The sequence below is a fragment of the Fistularia commersonii genome, chromosome 20, assembly GCF_037954325.1.
Source record: "Fistularia commersonii isolate RoL2024-O1a breed Wild chromosome 20, RoL_Fcom_v1.0, whole genome shotgun sequence".
Taxonomy (NCBI): domain Eukaryota; kingdom Metazoa; phylum Chordata; class Actinopteri; order Syngnathiformes; family Fistulariidae; genus Fistularia; species Fistularia commersonii.
The window spans coordinates 4,532,462-4,557,578 of record NC_141303.1 but is presented as its reverse complement, the minus strand read 5'-3'; the positions used below and the strand labels follow the sequence as shown (position 1 = coordinate 4,557,578).

Here is a 25,117-nt window from a genome sequence, read left to right as displayed (position 1 = left end):
ACAGCATGCAAAGGTAAATCCTTCTTGCATTTAAGATCCGCGCAAACCCTATCTCCAGCAAGCTGTCTTTCATTAATTGAAACTAACAGTCTCTTTTCTACTTCTGCTAAGACTTGAGACCTTTGCTTCGTGGAAGTAGTGATCTCTTTATCAAAAACAGCCATCTTTAGCGCATCTTTGTTCTTCAGGATTGTACAGATGGTTGACTTGGCAATGTCGGACTGCTTGGCAAGATTTGTAATATGAACACCCCTCTCACATTTAGCTATTACTTCCTTCTTTAGATCAACTATAATTCTTAACTTCTTCTTAACACCATAAGTTAATTTCAAAAAAGGCATTATAACAGAGCATAACAATGAACGATGTAAACAACGACGACTAACAGACTGCCGCTAACCTACAAGGCTACAACATGGAAAGCCTGTGAGTTTGTTTATTTGTGTGTTCGCAGCTCTATTAAAATTTTGATTATAAACCCTGATAGTGGGCTGATTTTTTTAAATTTTTTTATTTTTTTATTTTTCATGATTAGGGGTGTTCGTAAGCTAGGTTTCTACTATATGCTATATTGCATGAAAAGTCATCTCTCATCATCCATGTAACAGGTCTAAAAAAAATGCTATAGATATTTGTCAGAATTTTTGTCAGTGAAATACATCTGGATTTTGAGCATTTCACACTGTAGCGTCTACATGACAGACCTTGTATGTAGGTACAAGAGCACACATATCGTTAATCATTCATTACAGCTTTTTGATAAACAGCTATAAAGTGAGATGGAGACTCAAGTCCCTGTTATCTGCACCAAGCTCTCGTCCTATTGCTTTGTGTGTATAACCTGTCTGGTGACAAAGTAGAGGCACCAAGAGTCGACCTTCAGCTAAACAAAGTCAATGATGCTAGTGCTTATTTCTTTCTCACTCGTGTGTTTTCCTTCTTTCTGTCTTTCCATCCCTGTATTCTGAAGGATATTACATGAATATATTTTGGGCTTTCACTCTGTAGTAACGTGCTCTGTTGTATCTGAAAGCAATCACCGTCCTTTGTTCGTGATATTGGATGTGCAACTGTTCGAGATTTCAACACAAGTCCAGCAGTACCTCGGCAAACGCCTCTGATCGCGAAAAAAAAATTTGGCCTACGAACAGTTTTTCAATCGAATTATGAATTGAGCTGTGAACGTGTCTCAATGCATGAACACATAAACAAACTCGGCAGACGTACATGCTACTCCTTGTTGTTTGCATCGTTGCATTCTCCTGTTAATACTTTCTATGCTTTTTGTCAGTAAATTAACCAAAAAAACTTTAAAGTGCCAGCAATAGTACTGTCAAGAAGAAGTTCAGTATTTCAGATTGGTATTCGTGTTACAAATCCCGCCAAACTGAAGGATCTGTTACACTAACACTACTCTCACATTAAGCTATTAGTCAATTAGTCGATAAGGAACTACCTGTATGCTAGAACAGGTAGTGGTCTACCGCATATAGAAGAAACAGCAAGATCCACAAAATTTAGCCTCAAGTCACGCTCCAGATGTTCAGGTTTAAGTCTAGAATCTGCATTGGGAGGAAAACAAAGCGGCTACTTTATGGATAATAACAATAATAGGGTTGGGATTTGAGTGTGTGTAGTGTGTTTTTTATATACAAACTGTATACGCAGTATTGATGATGCTCATTTGGAGCTGCCTTTGGTCACTGCTTACATTTAGCATTCACAGAGCTTGTCCGTGTGTGTCTGTGTAAGCACCAGCACCAGTGCTTGTTTGTGAAGTGGCAGCTGGGAGCTAAATGCTTCTCTTGGAGAAAGGGGTCCACTGTGTGCTCATGCAGCTGAGCTAAGTGCATAATACACCACAAAGTGTGTGATTAGTTGGTGTGCCTATTTTAGTGAGTATTTATTTTATTTATATGTGTGTGCAACCCACTGCCCTTCCCCATTCTCGGCTTGTGTACAGTCTGACTCCAAAAATTGTGGTTCTTTGCTTTCACTGGAGGACATATCAGTAAAGCAACTGAAGCGGCCTGTGGAGAGGACATGACCCGAGGCCTGTCGATTGTGTGGAACCATCTCTGTGCTTCATCCACCTCATTACTGTTAAAAATGAGGTTATTGCTTTACACAAAAAGATTATGCTATTACTATTTGATTGTATTTTGCCCATTCATAAGGACATTCATTTCAGTTTCCAAAGAGATAATGTTATGCTCACAAAAACACATGCACAGACTATTGTAAGAGATAAAGGGAAAACATGGCTCTGTCGACAAGCAACGTCTGAGAAGTAACTAAGGACATTTCCCACAGCTGACAAGACTCAATGACAAGTGTTCACTCGGCATGGTGGACGGCACCTTCCAACATGAAAATGCTTATACCAGTAATGACAGAGTACATGGTGACACACAGTGCTGGGTGCTTCTTGCTGTGTTTTGTGTTATGGGTTCCTCAGCATAGGACTCATAAACTTGCTTTATTAATTTTATGTAATAAATTGTTCGTAAAACTGCAGTATTAATAAGGCACTCTGACGACTGGTATTCACATGCACCTTAAAAGAAAGAGTATGTCCCTCTCTATTTCTTATTCGAGTTTACCACGTTTGCTGCTTTCTTTTATATTTGCTTCATTGAATGAAAACAGCTGTTGTTTCCGTTTCCATTAAACGTGAAGATTAAGTCTTAAGTTCTTTGTCACCCTTTATGAGCTCATTGTGCATTCACAATGTATGATGGAATCAAGCAACAGCAGCAGAGACACATAAAAGGTGTTAATGTGCTTTTCTATTCAGATAATAATTAATGAAAGCCCCAGTATGTTCATCTTCACAATTTGTTATCACTTCACAGAGATCCTTCAGCCTGATGCTGTTTGAGACTTACATTTCATGTGCGGTCAGTCCTCGCATAACAATGATCGTCCGTCCCAGCAACCATGTCATTAAGCAAATTCATTGTTAAGCGAAGGATTCCCTTTATTTCAGTAGTATACCGTATAGCCTTACGGGAAGCTAGCCTAAAAGTTAACCTACTGTCGGGAAAACGTTACAAGTTAGCCTAGCCTAATGTCGACAATAGAGTTGGTGTTATTGCTGTAGATCTTTTATTATATCATTAAATTATGGTAATGGCGACTGAATGAGACTTAGTGACTGAGGAAGAGAAGATGTACCTCAGTGCTGCCAGTTGCCTAAGCCCAACTTACCATAGTCAGCTATGTTTGGGTACACTTACACTCTCGACTGCGCCTCGACTGTACTCGGCGCATATACATTGACGTGACAACTTCGAGATATTTTTGTTAAATTAATATTGGTCAAAGTCATAACGCTCGTCGTAACTCTTAGTTGTCTCTAACCGAATACGTTGTTAAGTGAGGAGTGACTGTATAATGATGGGCAGACCGGTGAGAGCATCAAAAACAAAACGATCATCACACATCTGTGAACCATCAGAACCTCTCAGCACTTGGCTTATACTCTATATGTCTCTGTAATATTTTTCATCAGTCTAGAACCATGAAGTAGTACCCTTCCGAGAGCTACAATGATACTAATTTCTTGAAGCTGATATGAATTCCCTCTACTGTATGAAAAGTTATTTATTTTGATACACTGTCAAATATCAGCAGTATAACGACATTGGTGTCAGGCTAGACCACTGCAGAGAATTCATTTTTAATTAATGGTCGTATTTTTCAAATTGCACATGCTTTATCATTGGTTCACATGGGCTAATATATATATATTGAGATACACTGCATCTATAAGATGCCAAATGGGCTAATAATTTCAGCCTACAGAGACCTATTTCAGGCTCAAGTTTTCAAAACCTGTGAATTTCAAAACTGTGTGCATTGATCAGTCGATAAAATTATGACCACTTACACCAAAGGTGATTATCAATACACCATGGCCGGTGTTAGTGGAGAGGGAAATATTGAGTTATAAGTGATTATTTTCTCCTCAAACCCGATGCCTTAAATGCTAGTAAAGGGAAGGTATCAGGATTTGAGCTATTAGACAGGTGTAGTTGTGCCTGCTGGAAGATTAGATCTGACTAGCTCCAAAACTTAAGTTCTAACATGGTGTTCCCAGCCTGCAGAGGTCAGTACAAACTAGAAGTATTCCTGTGAAGGAAAACCAATGCACTGGCAGCAAAGTCATGAAGGGCCAAGGCTTGCAGTTGGATGGAAAGAAAAGGCTGGCACATGTTTTCCTGATCCAGTTATTTGGTAAAATCATCCTGGCCCAGATAGTAAGGTATGAGAACAAAAAATCGATCATAGTTTTTTTTTGTTTTTTTTTTTTATGTTTGGCGCTTAGCATGGAGAATGCCAGGGTGTCCAGCATGATTCAATGTGCACAAGTGAAAGCACCTACAATTAGCATTTGAGTATCAGAACTGGACAATGGATTATTGGAAGAAGGTCCCCTGGGCAGATGAATCATGTTTTTTTTAGATCATGTGGATAAGAGGGTGATGCTTCATATCCATCTATCATATGGGGAAAAAGGAAAGCCAATAGAGACCCTGTGATGCTTTGGCCAATATTTTGCTGGTAAGGTCCTGCATTAATGAAGAGGTTATTACAACACCTTCCACGTAACTTAACAATGTTGCAGAGCAAGCACAACCCTTCACAGTAACGGTATTCCCGAAAGGGACCAAACCACTTAAGCAGGATATTGTGCCCTTGCACTCTGCAACAAGGGTTCAAGGAATGTTTTTTTTTCATACAAACGGTACAAAGTTCAAGGTGTTGACCTAACCTCCTAACTCCCTGGATCTTAATCCAATCGAATAACTGCAACAGTGAGATGTACTAGAGAAACAAGACCAATCAATAGAGGCCTTACCTCATAATGTCTAGGACTTAAAGGATTTGGTGAGGTCATGTCAGCAAATTCAAATATGCACCAGTAATAATTGAATTTCAGTAACAACAGAATTTCACAACATACAATAGAAGGACAAATCACATTATAGCATTTTAAGAGTATCAGTCAGACCAAGACTCACTCACTCATTCTCTCTCTCATATATAGGCATGTATATGTGTACATAATTATAACTCTACATTATGTTTTATGGCACCATATTGCATCACCACTCTTCTTGCCTCAAACCTGAAATTGACCTAGTTTTTAAACCACATTTTTTCTCACTTATTTTAGGGGTATTTTGCCTCTATAGATCAAAATTACAAGTCTCTGGAAAAGCACAGATAAATACAGCCATAAACAACAGCTGCAAGCAATTCAAATACCATCATTCAAGCTACGGTTAATATTGAGGTGACGGCAAAGCTAGTAGCCCCCCTTGCACCCGTTTCTGTCTCCTTGTATACACTGCTCCTTTTTTCCTCACACTAAGCATTTTCTATGCTAGATAAATACTCACTGAAAGCTAGTAACACAATGCATTTCTCCTCGTCCGTACCTTTCTGGTGACTCACATGTAAATACAAAACCCATCCTATACACCCTCCACTGCTTTCCTCACTTCTTTACACAAAGACAAAATGACAGTAATATTTCCTCCTCTCACACACACATACACGAGTTCTCCCATTCTCTTTCTCGCTCACTCACTTTCTCTCTCTCTCTCTCTCTCTCTCTCTCTCTCTCTCTCTCTCCCCCTCCCTCTCAGCTCTCTGTCTCTGATACATGCACACATACCCCTCCTCCCTATGTCAGTGCAAAGTAGAACGATAGCAAGGAGCCACTGGTACGCATTTTTCATCATCTGCGGCCATACTCCGGCTTCTTTTTGCCCGTCTCCTCACCGGACCGTCTGTCCTTTGAGGAAGGAGAACGAGTGGCACCGGGGGGGAGAGGGGGAGGGAGAACGACAGTGAGAGACAGAGGCAAACTCTGGCTCAGACTGTCTTTAGAACAAGAGGACTAGAGAAGAAAGGTGGGGGATTAGCAGGGCGAGGGGAACTGGAGGAGAGGGTAGGGAGGCGCCATGGGTCAACTCTGCTGTTTCCCTTTCTCGCAAGCTGAGGAGAAAATCGGTAAGTGTGTCATCCTTATTTTTTCCTTGGGTTCGCATGTGTTGTTGAAGAAACCATTCAAATTGATATGGCGTTTACCATCGTGAGGGATTGAATACATTCATGTGTGCAGGCACTATGTGTGTCACCATATGTCATGTGTCTTGGTGTGTGTGTGTGACCGGCAAGCTACATTCACAGACTTGTGTGCAGATGGACAAGCGCTTGAGTGTATGATTGAAAGAGGCCGAGTGACCATTCAGTTTTAATTTATATACAACACGATCTTGTGGATCCGCATTTTTTGAGTTAAAGTTGAGGTCGGTTCAATTCCTGATGTGTTATTCAGCTCCCATTGCTTTTGTGGCACTGCTCCGTGGATGATTTGTAAGCTGACTACTAAACTTTGTACTCGTGCACTCGTATTGGCTTGTGCTGACTAGATCTACATAATTTTGCCACATATTGGTCAACATAAACAGCCAGTGTTCACTGTTGGACTATAGGGAATATCAGTGCATTTATAATTGTGTTTGTTAGCAGGAGCAGTTGACAATGTTTTAATTTACATTATACTCAGAATAAAGAGCTCATTTCATTGTTCCAATTTTCATGCTCATCTCGGCATTTAAATAGATTTTCCCTTAATCGTCACACTTGTAAAGCTATACTTCAGGAGAGCAGTTCTCTAAGTCCCATGTTAAAATATTTGTGACATTTGGACAGTGATGGCTATATTGTTTTATTTATCACCCTACTTCACTGTGCTTTTCAAAAACGTGGATAGCTTAGCTCAACTTGCCATCTTTGGTGTTCCGTTCGGGGAAAAAGTCATTTATTGTACCTGTTGGTATTTTTCAGCATTATCCATCTTTCTGCGTTAAGTCGGCTAAATAAATCCATTAAATAGAAACGTCCAAGTTTATACACTTCCAGAATATGCATTATTGTTGGCCACAAAAAGTCACAAAGTACAAAAAAAGCAGGGCAGCTCACTGCTGTAAGCTTCCCCAACTTTCAGATTTGCAAGATGATGTGATATGAAAATGAACATCAAGATGCAAGTTAGAAGATCCTTATGCTCTTATTTTAGGTTGTCATGTTATTAACTGTGAGCATTTAGAATAATAACATTTGTTTTACAAGGCACAGGAACTACATTATCACACAAAGAAAATAGAATGGGTAAAGAGTCAGTAAATCATCCAATGTCCAATCAAAATCAGTCAGATAGCTCTGGTACATGTGTTATGGATAAGTTATTGTAAAACCACAAATATCAACCCTAAGGTGATGCAGGATTAAAAGAATGGGATAAAATCTGTAACATGGGACATTGTCCCTAATGCTCATGGAGCATCATTACCACAACTACAAGACTTTCTGTAAATAGAGTTAGTCTGTCACCTGTAATGCACAGCAGCAGTATCATCTTTCAAATACTGTGAGTATTGACCCACTCGGTTCATCTTTAAGTCTGGAGAAGTACATGGATACCAAAATGTCAGCATGCCAGAGGGGTTTGCCAAAATCGTTCGGGGTCATTCCCTTTAGACCACAAATGGTTTGTTTCTGCCTTAGTTTTTGTTTTTTTGTTTTTTATTCTTTTGAGAAAACAAACATGTATTTCAGTGTCGACAACGACACGAAACAGTTAAGCTGACCTTTAAAATGGCTCCTCGGGGGCTCTTTCTTCTCACTGCACATGACCATGGAGCTGTGATTATTCAAATATCTCAACATCTCTATGACTGTACATCTTACTGGTTGACTGTTTTTCGAGTGTTACACAAAATTGGCGAGTTACAGAGCTGAGTTAAAGGCGTAATACTCCATGCTTTCAGAACAGAAGTGAAAGCACAGATCTGTCACCTTGAGAATTTGATGAGTCGAAAGCTTACATGAGAGAAAAAGAACCTCTTGTGGAATGAACCAGTGCAGCATTTTGGTTTGATTACGGCTTCAAACTGTGATTTGTCCCTTGTTATTGCAATACAGCTGGAGTGTGGGTTAATTTAGGTTTTTACTAAAGGAGGAACCTGAAATTATTACTCCACATGGTAAGGCTAATCACACAACTGTTATTTACTTTTTTTTTTTTTTTTTTGTAGGAAAATAGTATCCCAAAGAAGATAAGAAAAACTAAATAAAATCAGAAAAAATATATATAAATATTTATATATATAATTAATAATTTTCCTCTTTATTTTTTATTTTTGCTTAATTGTAACCTAATTAGATAGAGGTGTTAATCCTGTGTTTTGTTCAGCTGACCTCTACTGCACTAATTGTAATTTACTTTATATATCTGCAATGAAGGGGAAGCCTCATTCACTACAGGCAGCAACGTGTGTAATATTTTTGGTAGTGGTCTGAATTACTCACTTTTGCCCCAGTCTTCATTCTAGTGTAGGGCATTAAATTTGATCGTGTTTCGACACTCTCGCTCTCGGTGAACCAGCGATTTTAATTAAACAGGCACAGCACTTATGAATGCCGACATCGGTTTTGCAGCCACGCCTTGACTTATTCAAAGGTCAAAGAAATCTTTTTAATGCTTCTCACCAGTAGGTTGATGATTAAACATTGATAATAAAGTGTTTGTGTGTGTGTGTGCACACATTCATGTATGTGTGTGTTGCATATAAAATGTTGATCCTGCTGTTTTTCTGTCATAAAAATGGACTTTGACTGGTCAAAATGTCAACTGTGAAAATAGGCAGGCTTTCTGTGCGGGTGTTTAGGTGCTCTTTTGTTATATTGACACAAAAAAACACATATTACATAATGGTGTAGCGTCTTTTTTTTTCCCTTTTTACTGTTTTTCTGCCCTCCTCCCTTGTGCTCCTCTGTGTCCTCCTCTCTCCGAGCTTGCAGCTGCATAGCTATAAACAGTCGAGCCACTGTGCCCTACTTCTGAGAGCAGAGACATGGAGGGAGAAAGGGAAAGAGTGAGGCAAGGAATGAAGACTAATGAGGGGAAAGGAGGGATGGGGCTCAAAGAAAAAATGATGTTGAGACAAAGGCACATAGGCAAACACAAGGGGGGCAGACAAAGATGGAGTGTGTGCGTGTAGGTCATATGCTACCCCTGTGATATGTTGACTATCCCCCTCATGGGCACAGCAAGACATGCACTTGTGTGTGTGTGTGTGTGTACACAAGTTTGCCTGTCTGTGTGCGTGTGCACTCGCTAACTCGCGCATTTTGTTCTATCCCGATGCAAGCATCGTGCGTTTGTATGAATTTGACCATGACCAACATGAGACAGCATCATACGGTTGATTTCAGTCACAATGTGTGAAAAACATACTTATTTCGACAGTATAGATGATTACACAGAGATGCACTGTGTAAGTAAACACCAGTAGCCTGGTTTTGAAACAGATATAATAGCAAGCACAGTGTAAACAAGCCACCTTGAAAACTTCTGCATCACTTGTTCATGTATTTTCCACCCTGTTTCTGTATTTTCTACTGTTCAGCAGTGCCCTCTCTTCTGTCATGGTTTAGGAGTCTTCTTAAAGATTCACATTATTCACTTTAGCTCTTCAGAGTCAATTAGGCTGTAAACCACTAAACAAGCAAACACAAAAAATGAAACACAACATGAGCATGATTAAATGCATACCTGTTTGTTTGGGGGGGGGGGGGGAATCTTGTAGCCTGTTCTCAGGCGTGAACAAGTATGCAAGCTGATGCCACAATGAATATGCAACACAGAACATTTCTACCAGATGGTGGAACTTAGTGGCGCAGTGGTTAGCGCTTCGGCCTCAAAGCACGAAGGTTCAATTCCGACAAGGGGATCTTTCTGTGTGGAGTTCGTATGTTCTCCCCTTGTCTACGTGGGTTTCCTTCCACAGTCCATAAAAAATGTGGCAGGTTAAATGGAAAATAAAATGGGAAAATTGCCCGGGATTACTGAGTGAGTTAATGTTATCTGTTTTTGTATATGAACGCGCGATTGACTGGCGACCGGTCCCGGGTGTACCCCGCCTCTCACCTGATGCTGGGATAGGCTCCAGCATCTCCTGTGACCCTGAGTGCAGGATAAGCGGTAGAAGATGGATGGATTGTGATTTAAAGAAGCCTTCAAGCGATTACAGATACTTTCACGGTGTCTGTACATAATTCACTTGAATAGAATAGGTTTATCAGCACTAGTTACTACGGCAAGGAGACATCGGCACAACGAAATTATACGTGTGGACCGTGATTTCGCAGCCCTTTAAACATTTCTGTCAGCTTATTTTCAGTTTAAAGCCCATCACTTGTTTTAGCTGAAACTTAAATTTTGCTATCTTCTTATTGTTTGATGTTGGAATAGTATGATTATTTTCTGCAACTCATACAAAAGATACAATCCAGTCTCTTATAGAAGTAGTGGTCTGAGAATCAGAAGATATGTATACCCTAATAGTTTTTGTTTCTTTCACTCTAATTCAAATATGTGTGAATTGAAATACATCATTCGTGTTTAATTACTTTGAACACAGTTTATTTTGATGGAACAAATAAGTCAAATTAGTGTGGATTGCTTAGGTGAGAGATACTGAATCACAAAAACAGATGCGCAATAATGGGGAACGTAAATGCAGTAAATCTCAGCTTTTCAAAACTCCAGATGAGAGATTATTTGGCTTTGTGCTTCATTTTTTTTTTTTTCTTGGAGTTACCATTTGTGCCATGAACCTTCTCAGTACCTGACAGGCTCAAAAATGTTTTTAAATGATAAACATTAACCATTTTTTGGGGACTCCCTGTTATCACAAAAACAACATGCAGATGGGTTATCGTAGTCATTACTTGTTATTTTGCAATTACAAATAGGCCTTATTAGTGCAGTAGTGGCCACTTATCTTAACCCTGTTTTGCTTCTGCTCTTTGAGATTGTTTATTCCTCATTTTCCTCTCATCAGGCAGTCCTCTGAATTTCTGAATTGCAATTTTGTAAGTCGCTTTGGATAACAGCGTCTGCCAAATGAATGTAATGTAATGTCCTCCTACATCACAGATAGGCTTTGACTATTCTAATCCTGAATAAAAAAACTTAAAATATACATACATATATTAGTTTTTTTTTGCACATGGATTGCACGTCATCTTGCTTTTGTTATAATTTTACTTGGAATATTGTACAGGAAATGTCAGTCCCATTGTTTGTCTTTCTTTTGCTTTCTAACAACACGTAGATAATGGCAGTTACCTTTCACAGACGACTCACTTTATCTGGAGTGAGCAATCTGCTTCCAATCGAGGAGCACGTACCGGAAGTTGCATGAGCAGTTCAACAGAAGAAAAGATCAGATGGGAAAATTACTTCTCTTAAGCTTTCATAGTTTTGCACAACTGTATCGTAAAACACAGCATGTCAAACAAAAAGGATAGACAAAAAATTATTTCTCTATTTGCATTTGGGAGACATTCAGAGCCAGACAAAGAAGGGATCTCAGAAGAAGCGCTACCGTGAGGAAAAGGAGGTTAAAAAGCGCAGATAAAGAAAAGGACAGAGCAGAAAGAGGGCACCATGCAAGCACATAATTTATATATTTTTTTTATATTCACTCTGTTCCTTTTTACTAGTTTTCCTCCAGTTTTTTTTTTTTTTTTTGTATGCCCAATGAAATATCCATCTGAGACATTTAGAAATATTCACTTCTGTCTCTGAGTCTGTGACCTAATAGCACTCAAAGTTTCAAAATGATTTGTTTCCATTCCATTAGTTGGTTTAATTCAATCTCTAAACAGTCTCTGAAATAAACATAAATGTAGAAGAATTACAATGCCATTAACTGTTGAAGTGGGTTCCTCCCCTTGGAAAATCGCTTTCACACAGCTGCATAACTTCATCAATATTTACATATCTTCTCCCACTGACAGGAAAGGCGAGGATCTAATAGCAACAAATTGTGTGTGATTTTTTTTTTCCTCTTTTCCATCACATCTGGACAAAGATGGATTCAAACAGCAACTTAATGCCCTGGATTTAAGATTTCTCATCACAAATACACACTGGAAAACTGAGACACGAAACACACATTCCAAAGTTTGTTGTGATAGACTGTCTTTTTACTCTTGCAACTGTCTGATAAAGTCATTAAGAAAGAAAACCCATCTTGTCCATGCAGCAGCTTATAGTGTTTTTAAGAGACACAGTGAAAACTTGCATATCTACCGGTATTAATCATTTAAGTAAATCAGGAATTTTACCAGTTTATGTGCATCTCAATCCCTCTTGGACCCTTATGCTATTGGTGCAGCAAAATATCTACTGCTTTCATTCTTTTAATGCTCATTTTAACTTATAATAACAGCCTGCATGAGCTGAGATGGTTTGACCTGGTATAAGGAAGACTTATTAAGCAAATTAGTCTGACAGCTGATAACAGCGTCTTTCTTAAAAAATTCCCCCGAAAATCTATCTGTCACTCACAGCAGGGCTTAAACGATTGAACACAAGCTGTGACACTCAGTTGGGAAGATGAAACTAATGTTTTAATTTTGCAAATAGGAACTAAAAAAAAAAAGCAAAATTTCCTCAATGCTTAAATCAATAGGATGATCGCCTCTGTAATGATCACCTCTTATTGATTTTCATTTGTCCGTGCCAGTGTCAAATATGTTTTTTGTTTTTTTTTTAATCTCGGCAAATGTAATTCAGGCAAAAAAAGAAATAGCCACAAAGATACCAGGGTATCAGATACCCTTCTGTGAAAATAATGTCATGGTTCAAACCACTAAACCCTAACAGGAATCACGCTATTCCACAGTTAGTCACAGCGGTGCTGGTCTGAGCTGAAGCAGGCAAAGAACAGATTTAAAATATGTTAAGCTGAATAGTCTGAAAGTCTTGTTTTTTTTTCTTTTAATGACGGTCAAGAAACATTCAGAACATAAAATAGCAGTTCAATGTCTGTATCTGCTTCTTCTAAGTCAAACGTAGGGGAACCTGCAGTGTTGGTTAAAATGTAAAGCTGCTGCACTAAATCTGCTGTGTTGATTTCAGTAAAACTGTGGTAGCTATGTTATCAAAAATACAGTTCATTTTGGAAAACATTTTAAAGAAGAATACAGAGTCATGTGGATTACTCATGTTCTATAGAATTATTCTACAGTTATTTCAGAAAATGTCATTTGGTTGTGAAAAGTAGTTCTTCATCAGTATCACAACAAGGCAAATTGTGAGATGTCACAGCACCTCGAAGCTTCCATCCATCCTTCTCTCCTTTCTCATATTATTTCAGACTCAGGAGTCTGGAAATGAACCCTGCCAGGATTTAGTGGTGACACTACCTCTTGCATTTCCTTTTTATAGCTCAGGAGCGTCTAAACTTTGTGGTTTTATTTACTCATTTACAAAGGATGACTTTATTCCAGGGCTGCAGAATTTTACAAGCTCTTGGTTTCCATGTAAATTGGTTAGAGATGCAACATTTACTCAGTTTTATTGATGCTTTGACAAAATATCAAATGATAGTCAGCCATTTAAAAAAAATAAGAAATATGTTATGAAACTTTTTGGTTACTCAGGTCACAATTCAATTATTGTATTTCAAAAAATGCCCACATCATGCTCAGTCAAATTCTTCCACCATATCTATAGTAAAGTGGCCTTTTAACCCTCTAGTCCTGGAATCAATTTATCTGCGTTCATTCTGGTTGTCAGTAATATACAGTTTGCACATGTTGCATATTATCTGCATTTTTCCGCTGTATAAATAGAAATAGAAATAGAAATGTGAAGAAGAGGACTGAAATCAGCTGTCTCTGGCATTTCCTCAGGAAACTGCCCCACCATCAGAGCTTCATACCCCAACCTGTCAGGCAATTATAGTGTCTCTTTATATCTTCACTGCATTGTCTTGGACTAGTTTTCCACATTTTTCCCCTCTAACGATCCTTGGTGCCCTCAAATGTAATACCACTCTTGTTTTTCTGCATATCTTGCATCCTTTTTAACCTTTTTGGCCATTAAGTACCTGTATGCACCTATACAAACCCTTTTATCCCGCACATCACATAGTTGTATTTTGTTTGGTCTCTCTTCTCAAAAACTAATTTTTTCTTCTCCTCTTCCTTATCTGCCAACTTTTGCTTTTTCTTACATTTTATCATCTTAATGGCATCATATATCTTTCAAATCCCTTTAGAGTTCAGAAAGAGTTTCTGTGCTAGAAGTCAAATGCATGTCATCCTTTTTTTATCCAGTTTTATGGAATTAAGTCTTGTTGATGTGTTGTGTTCATATGTAGAAAGTAAATGCGGAATACTTGCCATCTGCAGGATCTGAACCATATGACAAGCTTACATTTTCTTGTGGAAAGTAAAACTATTGAAGACAGACTATGTTTTGGCAGACCTCTGCAAATTATCAGATTAATTCCAACCAACAACTGGACTGTTTTAGTTATTTGGATGAATGACTAGCTAAAGAACAAGATGATGAGTGCAAGAGGAAGGTATTTGGAGCAAATGTTGTTCAACAATTTCTCACATAGCACAAAATAAATCCTCAAAGAGTGAAGCCAAGTGGGGTGGTGGTGCTTAAAATCTAACCTGTCAGCACATTATCAACAATTTGCCGTCAGTCAAAGCATTAATTTTTGGAATTTTAACACCGAAGACCCATTGGGTTTTTACGTTTCGATACGTTGGACAGATTTATGATAAAGGAGGAACCACCGTGAAACAGGAACTGACCTGAACTCAGTCGCTCTGATGTTAGTTAACCAAATCCTAACAAACATCATATGCTGACCAAGCTCCCACTGAGCCACTTCTTCCTGGTAGCCAAACTGTGGGACTGCAGGTACAGCGTTATACGTGTGCTGTCGGCAAAAATAGATTTTCCCGTTGTCTTTAAGTGAGGAAGAGACTAATTTAAAGAGGCATATAAATGTTTCTAGTGTCCCAATATCCTCCCAATGGTACATCTAAGTGTCCTAATTCTATCCATTTCACCACTGGGGATTAAATTAAACACACTATAAAACCCTTTTTTTCACCTTTACAATGAGATTCTGCATCAAGAGTACAAGAAATGCTTTGCCAGCCTGGCACAATAAAGAAGGGATGGATTTACAGCATAGCGAGTAGGGTAAAACAGGGCGCTATGTTAGAAGATACAGTATTGAATTATATATAGCAATATTACAAGTCTTTGAATGATTCCCGTGCCTTGAAACAAGCAAATCCAGAATCTTACTTTGTATGGAAAAAAAATTAGACCCTAGAATGCAGATTTTTTTTTTTTTTTTTTAATATATGTTCAGATGCTTTGCAGACCAATCTAATTTCTGAATTTGGAAAGTCAGATTCAATTAGTAGATTAATCACTAGTCCCACCTCTAGCACAGCTATTTTGGACTGAGATGGTTGTCTTGCAAGGCCGTTTCTAGAACCACATGGCCTTGCAAGATAGAGAGGGATGCAGAAATATACAAATTACACTCTGGAATGCTGATTCTGCAACACTAGGCTTTTACTGCAAGATGATCAGGAATTTACTAAAAGACTGTGTTCATATTAGTCAGACTATTTATGAGGCAGACTGAAGAATAAATGAATTAATATATTTAAATTCCCCTCTGTCATTGCCCTCTGAATGGCAATACTCCTGACGAGACCCCTGCCAATCAAACCCAGGAGAATGACAGACGCTGAGAAGAAAATGGACTGTTGAAAAAGAATTAAGTCAAACAGAAACAAGAGGAAAGCACATTTGATAATCAAGAGAGTGAAATCTGCCAAAGAGATGGAAATCAGACCAACCTCTTGTAAAAGAAAAAAAAAAAAAAAGTTGAAGTGCTGGTTTTGGTTCTCATCGTGTCTCCATGACAACAACTGCTTGAAAAAAAAAAAAAAAAGATAGACTGAATAGAGTAAAAAGGTTTAGATAGAAGAGTGTTCAGAGCAAATATAAAGACAAACAGGCAAGAGGTTGCAGGTGGAGGAATAGTGAGAGAGGATGACAGAGGAGGCAGACATGAAGGCAAACAGACCAAGATACACCTACAGATAATAGTGTGGGAGGGCTGGATTGATAATTCATTAGGATGCAGAGAAAGTGAATGGATTCTACAAACTAATAAACACACATTAATTATTCAGATTTATTGAAGGTTGTCATATTTCTGAGAGATGTGAAACGCCATAGCGGAAGGACTGTGTCCTTCCACCGGATCCGCTATTATCTCTTAGGACGGAGAGAATTGCGAGAAAAATGTTATTTCACCAAGGTTAACCTGTATTTGTCTGTTTGAAACTGAAATAAATGAGTTGTGCTGCTGCCTTTAGCCAGTGGCTATCTGTCTGATGACAATTATCCTTTTGGATTTCATACAATATTACTTGTGTTCTGATGCAGCCAGCAGATATCCCCACCGTGCCTTCTCCTCCCGTGTCGACAGTATTGGCATGCACCTCGAGACACATGAATGGAGTTGGAGGTTAAGAGAGGACATATACCAACAGTATATGCACACGCGCCTGCTGCCGAAAAAGACTCAATACTAGTCGTGTAACAATTCGCTTTGAGCCGTACAGACTTTTCAAAGCAAAGTGTCGTCCAGTAGATTGGGAGCAAGTCATTTCAAATCATTTCAGCCTCTTTGAACGTGTCAGGAGTGCTTTACCGAGATTGTGACCTCCATGCCTCTGTATCTCAAGAGGTCTGAAAAACTAAATAAAGATATTATGAGTGTTATCACGTTGGTACATTGATCAGCGATGTTTCCCCACCGCTTCCGGACACAGATATTCCAGCTCCTTCTTCTGTTGCTGTTCCTTTTTAAAATGTTGAAAATTCATGATTTCATTTGTTGAAAAAAAACTCATGTTGTCCTCTGTGTCTTGACTTGCTCACTATCTAGAATCCATCCATTTGTTTCTGCATGACGCCCGGGTCTGTGTAAGACTGTATTTGTGTATTTGGCGCAGATGTCAGCTTTACAGTGATCATAGCGGCCTTGAATATGAACGGTCAAATTTGTTTGATACAAGTACAGAGATGACCGTGGACAAGCAAGTTTACGTCCATTGTAAGGGATAGCGAGTTAATTTATTTCTGCATAGTTAGTGCCTGGTTATATAAACAAAAAAATACAGTCTGAGAATTCTTTGCATTTGTATGACATGAACTCATTTTGTTTCATGGGATTTGCATTCTGATGAATTATTTTCCGATGTTAGCTTCTCTTCTCTAGTATTGCGTCTCGAAGTTAAGACCTGCAGCTTTGTTTCCTACTACAGAACTTTGCAGTTCTAGCTAATTGAGTTAGTTGCTCTCCTGGTTTTATTTTTTTGTATCCATTTTAGACCACATGTGGCCCAGGGGTCCAACCTAATCTTTTAAATCACTGCTGTCTAGGAGAAGTATCTCCCTTGTGTTTCTAAACAAAGAGGCTTTTTATGACTGTGCTGTTTCATAGGCGTATGAAATCCACGAGACTTCAAAATATCCGCTATTTTTTTAATTTATTTTTTTGTTTTTTTTCATTTTCTTCTTCATTTTGTATATATTTAATCTGTGGCGTTTGTACTTGTGTTGCAGATTTGGTTCGGAGTCCATTGCATAAGAAGCAGTCAAGTATGTGCCCTCCTGTCATGTTGCTGACATATTCCTTAAACCTAATATCTTCCTGACGGGAAAATTTCTGTCTAATATATGATCCCTAAAGAACAATCCAATTTACTCTGATTCAAAATGTAATTACTTTCAGCAAAACCCGAATTACCATTGATTTCCTTGGGAAGAGGACCTCGTAATCAAAATGTCGATCTTTTCATTGTGCATAGTGTAATCAGCCATATTTGGGAGAAATTTCTTTGTTTATGATTTATTCTTTCTTTTCTCAGCCAAAAAAACAAATCAGTCTCCAAGAACAAAAGTGTCCGCAAAGGATTTCTTTCAACAAATCTGTCTAATGATCCTCTGATCACTTCCATCCCACCAGTTTAAAGCCTGTTAACCACAATGATCTAAGCAAAAATCGTGCCGCAAGGCTGAAAGTGATTAATCAGCCTCTTAGTTCAGCTTTTTTTTTCATGGTTAACGGTCTCATGTTAAGAATCGTCCTCCAACAGTTTCCTTGAGCAAGACATGCGATGAAGGTGCTGTTCAGCTGCTCCTACATTTTGTTGTCTACAGTCTCACAGATGCTAAATGATCTAATAAGGGTCAATAAAATGTCACAATGCCATTTTTAACTTCCTACAAATCTTGAATTCATGAGTGTGTCCCTGATGTCTTGGGCTGTTACCCTAATACTGGCTGAGACTTGAGTTGGATTTTTTTTAAGGCATTATAGATTCTTTTAATTCACAATGAATGGATTTATTGTGTCTTATATCATGCAAATGTAGTCCATGTCAGCTGTTATGCAGCTGTAAGGAGTTAAGCTGAAGTGAACTCATGAACAAAAAAATCTGCAAGTATTTGGGGGGAGATCAATATCACCAAAACCTTTTTTCATTGTTCATTATAAGATCAGAAAGCAAATGGTCCATCACAGTAAATCATCCAGATGATTGACACTGATGTTAGTTATGGGACTTTAAGCACTGCTGATGTAAAGGTTTATTATCACAAATTGTGTACTTTCACCCAAGAAATATATGTGGGCAACTGAACATTGCGAACAAATTGGCACATTTAGCAGTGGTCACATGAATTACACCTCATTTGTAAAAATACAACGGTTGGAACTGACAGTGAAAAGGATATTTCGGTTTTACATATGTATATACAGGACTGTCTCAGAAAATTAGAATATTGTGATAAAGTTCTTTATCTTCTGTCATGCAATTAAAAAAAAACAAAAATTACTTTTTCATGATATTCTAATATTTTGAGATAGGATTTTTGAGTTGTCTTAAGATGTAAGCCATAATCAGCAATATTAAAATAATGAAAGGCTTGCAATATTTCAGTTGATTTGTAATGAATCCAGAATGTATGACATTTTTGTTTTTGTAATAGCATTACAGAAGATAAAGAACTTTATCACAATATTCTAATTTTCTGAGACAGTCGTGCATATATACATGTGTCTATATATATATATATATATATATATATATATATATATATATATATATATATCAAGGGATCAAGGGTTTTATACATATATATATATATATATATATATATATATATATATATATATATATAGGGTTTTATACATATATTATATGAACTGTGCTGTTTTTGGTGACAATTGATGACTGAAAATGTGCTGCATGGCAAAACATCAGTCATCTCTCTTTATCTTCATGACTCAGTTCAACTGAAGTGATTTTGAATCACATTCAGTACAACTCCAAAAAAAATATCGAGCTAGTTGTGTTACGTTCTCGCCCACTCACCCAGTTTCCCCCGGGTGAGTGGGCGGATATATATTTTGGTTATTTTATCACTGTTGCCATTTATATTTGACTTTCAAAAAAGATTTAAACCAAGCATTTAATATTCACAACTACAGTGTGTATTTGAGGAATGTTTTCGCAAAAACAATTAGTTACAAAGCCGTCACGGTCCGATGACGTTACCCTAAACTAATGGTTTTGTGTTGGAACACCGAACAAGGAGTTACAAGTGAGTATTAATCATGACTGTCCCCTGTTTGACTCCTCTGGTTACTCTGAGCAGTGACATCAGACTGCAGTCTGCCTTTTATATTTATCTCTTACGCCTGCTTAAATTCCAGTGCCTCCTCCCATGTTTTAGATCCGTCAGATTCCACTGCTGTCTTTTTATATGGATGTTTTCACGAACTTGATTCCACAATCTCTGAAGGTATCTGTCCACGATAGCTTTTATAGCACTGAGCAATAAGACGTCTTTTAGCTATGGAAGGTTAAAGAGCAACAGCAGAAGAGCTTTTATGGCTTCACAAATCCACCTATCTGTGATCTCTTTCATCGCGTCTTTGTTGACTCTCACCAAAGACATTAATTATTAATTCTTTGCTCATTTTACATTTTTATTGTAGGCTACCTATCTGTCCGGCTCCTCTTCTGCTCTGTGGTTTTGGTTAGACATTTTGTTTGTAGAACATCTTGCTTCTTATTCAGTTCCCCTATCAGGGACTCCAGAAGGTAGAATAAATGCAAAATTAGATATAAAGGAGTTGTGAAACCGTTTCCTCTTCGTCTCTACTGTGACTGTCACAATGGTATCTCTTCTAATTTATAATTGCTGAGAAAAGACATTCCGTAATTGTCAGATTAAGGTATTTTTCTGGCCTCCTTTTGGGTGTACTGAAAACTCAACTCAATAGAAACCCATAGAAACCCAAGCATTACAAGAAGACGGTGTTATTCTTTTGTTTGGTCACTTTGTAAAATGCACAGTCGAATAGCAGTCTTTAAAAGTTGGGATAAAACATGTGTTCATAAAATAGCATGCTGTTTGTGCCTAAGATTTATGATGATAAGATATCTGTTTGTTGTACTTGTTTTGTTCAGGTGGTCGGCGCCGGTCTGAGCCCGATGAGGCGGAGCTGTTGAGGATCAGTAAGCGACTGGTTGACGATGCTGTCAGTCGCGCCTTGCAACAATACAAACAAGAAACACTCCAGAACGGGGGTGGGCCCAATGCCTCGGCAGTGCAGCCACCAGGAAGCACCGAGGATGTTGCAACAAAGACAAACACGGTGAAATTCACCTCGGACTGCAAAAAGTGACATCGTCCAACTGAGGCACATAGACTGAAACACCAGCCGCCCAGAGCCAAAGCTTGGGAAGAAGAGGAAGAAGAAGAGTTAATAAGCCCTGGCCACCAAGCCTGAGACAGCCAACCAGTCTAGCTTTACCCAGCTAGCCAAACACAAACGCTAGCCAGCTAGCCATCTGCCCATCTCACCTAGCCTGACACAGCGCTAGTCGGAAAGAAAATGTAGCCTCGGACCAGAGCTAGGTGATCGCCCCAACGGGCCAGGTTGCCGAAGCCTGCGAAATACACCACCGACTCCGGTGCCAAGGACGCATCACTCGATGTTCACGCCACCGCAGGTCTGTGTGTGCAAATCGAACCCCAAGACACACACAGGGCTGTCTTCTGTAGACACATCCACACGTGGGTTTCACTGTGATTTGACACTCACTAAATGTCCATTTAAACCGATTGTTTTTCAGAAATATTGATTTTGTTTGTATTCTTTCTCCCTCCTGAGAAAAAGGAAATTGACCCTTTCTTTCACCTTTTTGTCTCAGGTGATTTTTTTTTTTTCTTATCATCTCTGAGTCTATGTTTCTTCTGAAAAGTCTTCGAAGAGTCTTGATCGGAAATGTAAACAGCGTTGGTTTGACCGGCTGAGACCGACTTGTGACTGGTTGGACATTTCGGTGCGAGAAACTGTGTGTCAAATTTGCTCCAAGTGGCTTTAGTTCTACTCGTCGTATATCTCGTCGAATTTGTGTCCAGAGCACCTTCAGGTCACTGACTTTAGAACCCCCCCCCCCCCCCCCCAGCATTTCTGTACAATTTTATACAGTATGGCTGCTTACGTGCCGATTCTTTTCATTTCAGTGTTTATCATGAGAGATCGGGCCATCTATGTTTCTTGTTTTCTCTCTACTCAAAGCAGCAGAGACAATCATCAGGTTGAGACGGATTCATTGTCAAGCTCTGAATTCACCGATCGAGTTCACACTACTTCATTTCCGTCCACTCCGCGCTCCAGATCTGTGGTGATCTGACAGTCAACCCAACTCTGGTGTGAGATAAGGGACCAACAAGTCAGCCCATGGCATCCCACTTATCTAGCATGTTTTATATCTGGATTATGTTAACCAGACAGTACATGTACTTACTTGGTTATAAATATTGTAAAAAAAAAAAAAAAAAAAGAAAGAAAACATTTGCGTTGTTTGAAATTCAGAAGCTTTGAATTTTCCAAATCTGATGAGACATATTACTTTCGTTTACGATGAGCTGCTAAGAAAACAGTTTGAATGCCAAACCAGGCCTGGTTGAGTTTTAATTTTTTTTTTTTTTTTTTGGCAAGCTATCCTTAGTTTCAGGCATAAATTAAACCACCCAGCCTCTTAACTCATGATATATAAGTCTACCTAAATAATTATTTTTATTATAAGCTTATATCATTAGTTTATTCTATAAAAACAAGCCGCACAGATTATTTATTTCTGCTTTAATTCTGTATTTTTGGGGAGGGTCGGGCAGCCTTAAAGTGTTTCTGTGAGTCAGCACCTTGATTTATGAGGTTTAGCTTTTATTTGAAGTATTTATTTAATGAAGGAACGTTCATTTGTGTTGAACTGTTGAGCGTAAAGAGCAGGTAAAGTCGAGCGACAGGAGAGACCCTCCCTTACCTGATGACACTAATAATGGGGAGGTTTACTCAGACAATCAGCTATAAAACCTCTAGCTCTGAATTTCAGTGTCTTCCATCTCCTCTTTCTTCATTTCTTTTTAATGACTTGAAAATGAACTCGCCCTTTTCCGTCCAGGGTTTGGAGGATCCGAGCCCCGCGCCCACCCTTAACCCCTGCAGCTCTCGCCGTCCAATAAATCCATTCACAAATATGCATGTATTGTAGGGGAGATTGTCTTGATTTGTTAAAAAAGTGATGATTAGTTTTTCAAATTACAGCAAGATGATTATGATGATACATTACATTGAGTTTGCTGACATTTAATGTTATTTATCTGTCTTAACTGTTGATTTGCATTGCGGACTCCCCTGGCCGACTGATACTGGACTTTCAAGGGTTATTCAGATACAAGGGAGCGAAAAATTATGATATCGACTGATGTTTTCAATAAATAATTGTCATTGTACAGCTAGTTTCAGAGCAAAACGATTTGCCTGTGACGGCAAGCTTTATTTAACGCCGGAAAAATTTCAATTAAACATCAGTTAGACATCGTAAAAGTGTAATATTTCTGTTCGGTGCTCCGTCAACTCTTAACGTCATGTTACGTGGATGTCAACGACAAGACTTGAAAACAATGCATTTATTCTTTGATATTAATGTTCCATGCTGTTAGACATATTGACACAAGCCTATATTCAGGCACAACTTATATTCATCCCAAAATCACCCTTTAAACAAAGTAGGAGCCCAGCTGGGAGTGCCCTGGAAGTTTAGATGTAACAACCGCATGTTTACTTCGGAAATACTGACTCATAAAGTTACGATGTATCGGCCATCATATCTCTAAGATCTGTGAAAGGCCAATATCAGGTGATTTAAAGTCAGCTGGCAGAAATATGGGTCAGGCTCTACTGTTGGAGAAATCAGTTTTATGTTTAAAAGGTGCATTTGTAGTGGGAATTATCACTACATTTTTAAAGTTGGAAAAGCACAACATTATGAAGAGCGTTATGATTTTATTTGTCTTTGGTTTCAGCTCTTAGATAGCGGGTCAATATGCTATTTAATCAAATCGCCTTCGTGCAAAGTGACCTTTTGTCACTGAAACAGCTTCATGACACTTTCTTTTGTGTTTCTGGTGACAACGCATACTTTCAAGCCAAGGTGGGTGATTCAGTGACGACTATCTATTTTGCTTTGACATTTGCCAAAGTATTAAAGTCCGTCTAAAATGTTGAGTTCTTAAAATAAATGTCAAAACACTCACCGTAAAACAGGATTTGTTATTTCTAATGTTACTTAGCTAAATCAATTGCTGTGAAGCAAGTGACTCAGTTTTCCAGACACACAAGGTTTGCCTCTTGTGCAAAATGTACTTTCATCCCTGAGAAATCCACTTAAGTCCTGTCACTGTGGGCTCACAGAGAACAAAGGTGAATTATGTCTTAAGGTGTAAACATTTATGTTTTATCTTTAACTCTCACCGGGTCCTTAATCTCCCTAATATCCCCTTTAATACTGAAGTTGTCCTTTTGGCCTGTATGTTTAGTGGTCTTTCCGTGAGTGCGTGCGTATGTGTTTAGGAGATGAGGTTCACACTGTATCTACGGGGTATTTTATCAGTGGTGCCCCAGAGAAATCCTTGTCTCTCTTAATCATGTCAACAAGAAACTGTGTGTGTGTGTGTGTGCGTGTGTGTGCGTGTGTGTGTGTGTTGTGCTGGAGAATGACTGTACAAATGTTTCCTCTCTTTTTTTTTTTTTTCCCATGTCGTATTTGTCACACCGAGTGGATGGGTTGTTTGTATTCCGCTGAATTTTCTTGGTCTGCCATATTTCAACAATAAAACAGGATGTGAGATTTGAAACCAATATCCTCCCCTGTTTCTCTGATTCCACTGTAGACAGGTGAAGGTGCGAGGGGGGAGGGTCACAGGTTGCGGATGCTCATTTTATTCATTTATCCCTCAAGATATCAGGTTTGAGTTTGAGGAGTAACTGACGCGAGCATGTACAAAGAAAGACTAATACTTATGGATGCAATATGAAATATCTTGTCAATATTATATATTGACTTGCAAATTTTTTTTTTTTAAATTTCTAAATTATATGTAACTTAGACAACATCAAAAAATTATAATGTTGATTTAATAGTCAAAATGTTAAATTGATTCGACACCATTCAAAGATACAAAGTCACTTCACAATGTATGCAAAAGCCAAACGCAGTTCAATATCTTTCCATTTATCGATCAATAGATGGATAGATAGATGGATAGATGTATGAGAAAACAAGTGAAATAGCATACAACTGGAAAGGTAAATAAGTGCCAGCCTACTGCGGCTTAGATACACCACTGAGAACATTTTTGAGATCAGCAATTTTCATTGCCTTGTTCATTAAGCCTTGCGTGTCTTAATTATAGCATTTCCAGCTGCTTAATTTAACCTCATAGCGGTCGAGATAAAGATAGACAGAAGAAAATGTACCCTGATGCCGCTGAGGAAAAATTAATGTCAGGGTGATTTCTTATTCCATTTAAAAAATAACGAGCTGCATTTCAAGCTGTCAGGAGATTTAGGGATTTGTTAACATGGGTAAAAACAGAATTGCAATGATCCAAGCAATGACCATTTCCATTTTTATGACAACTGTTGCGCATTTTGCATTTCTTTGTTACTGGTTAACCACAAGCTGGTTAAACTGATTTTTGAGCGACAACGATGGTGGAAAAAAGCTCCCTTAATATCAGAGGTTATACTGAGCATTAGAA

General features: G+C 38.5%; 1 protein-coding gene across 2 annotated transcripts in view; it reads left to right on the top strand.

The window, feature by feature from the left end:
* akap7 (A kinase (PRKA) anchor protein 7) overlaps positions 1–24,211 on the top strand; it is a 42,217-nt gene extending 18,006 nt beyond the window's left edge. Inside the window, exons 10-11 of one of the 2 annotated variants that reach the window (XM_086167399.1) lie at positions 17,558–17,593; positions 20,473–24,211. In XM_086167399.1, the coding sequence (XP_086023525.1) occupies positions 17,558–17,593; positions 20,473–20,690 (254 nt within the window). In that variant the 3' untranslated portion in view covers positions 20,691–24,211. The remainder of the gene's footprint in view (positions 1–17,557; positions 17,594–20,472) is intronic. The other variant, XM_086167400.1, reaches the window with a different exon arrangement.
* Positions 24,212–25,117: the final 906 nt, after the last annotated feature.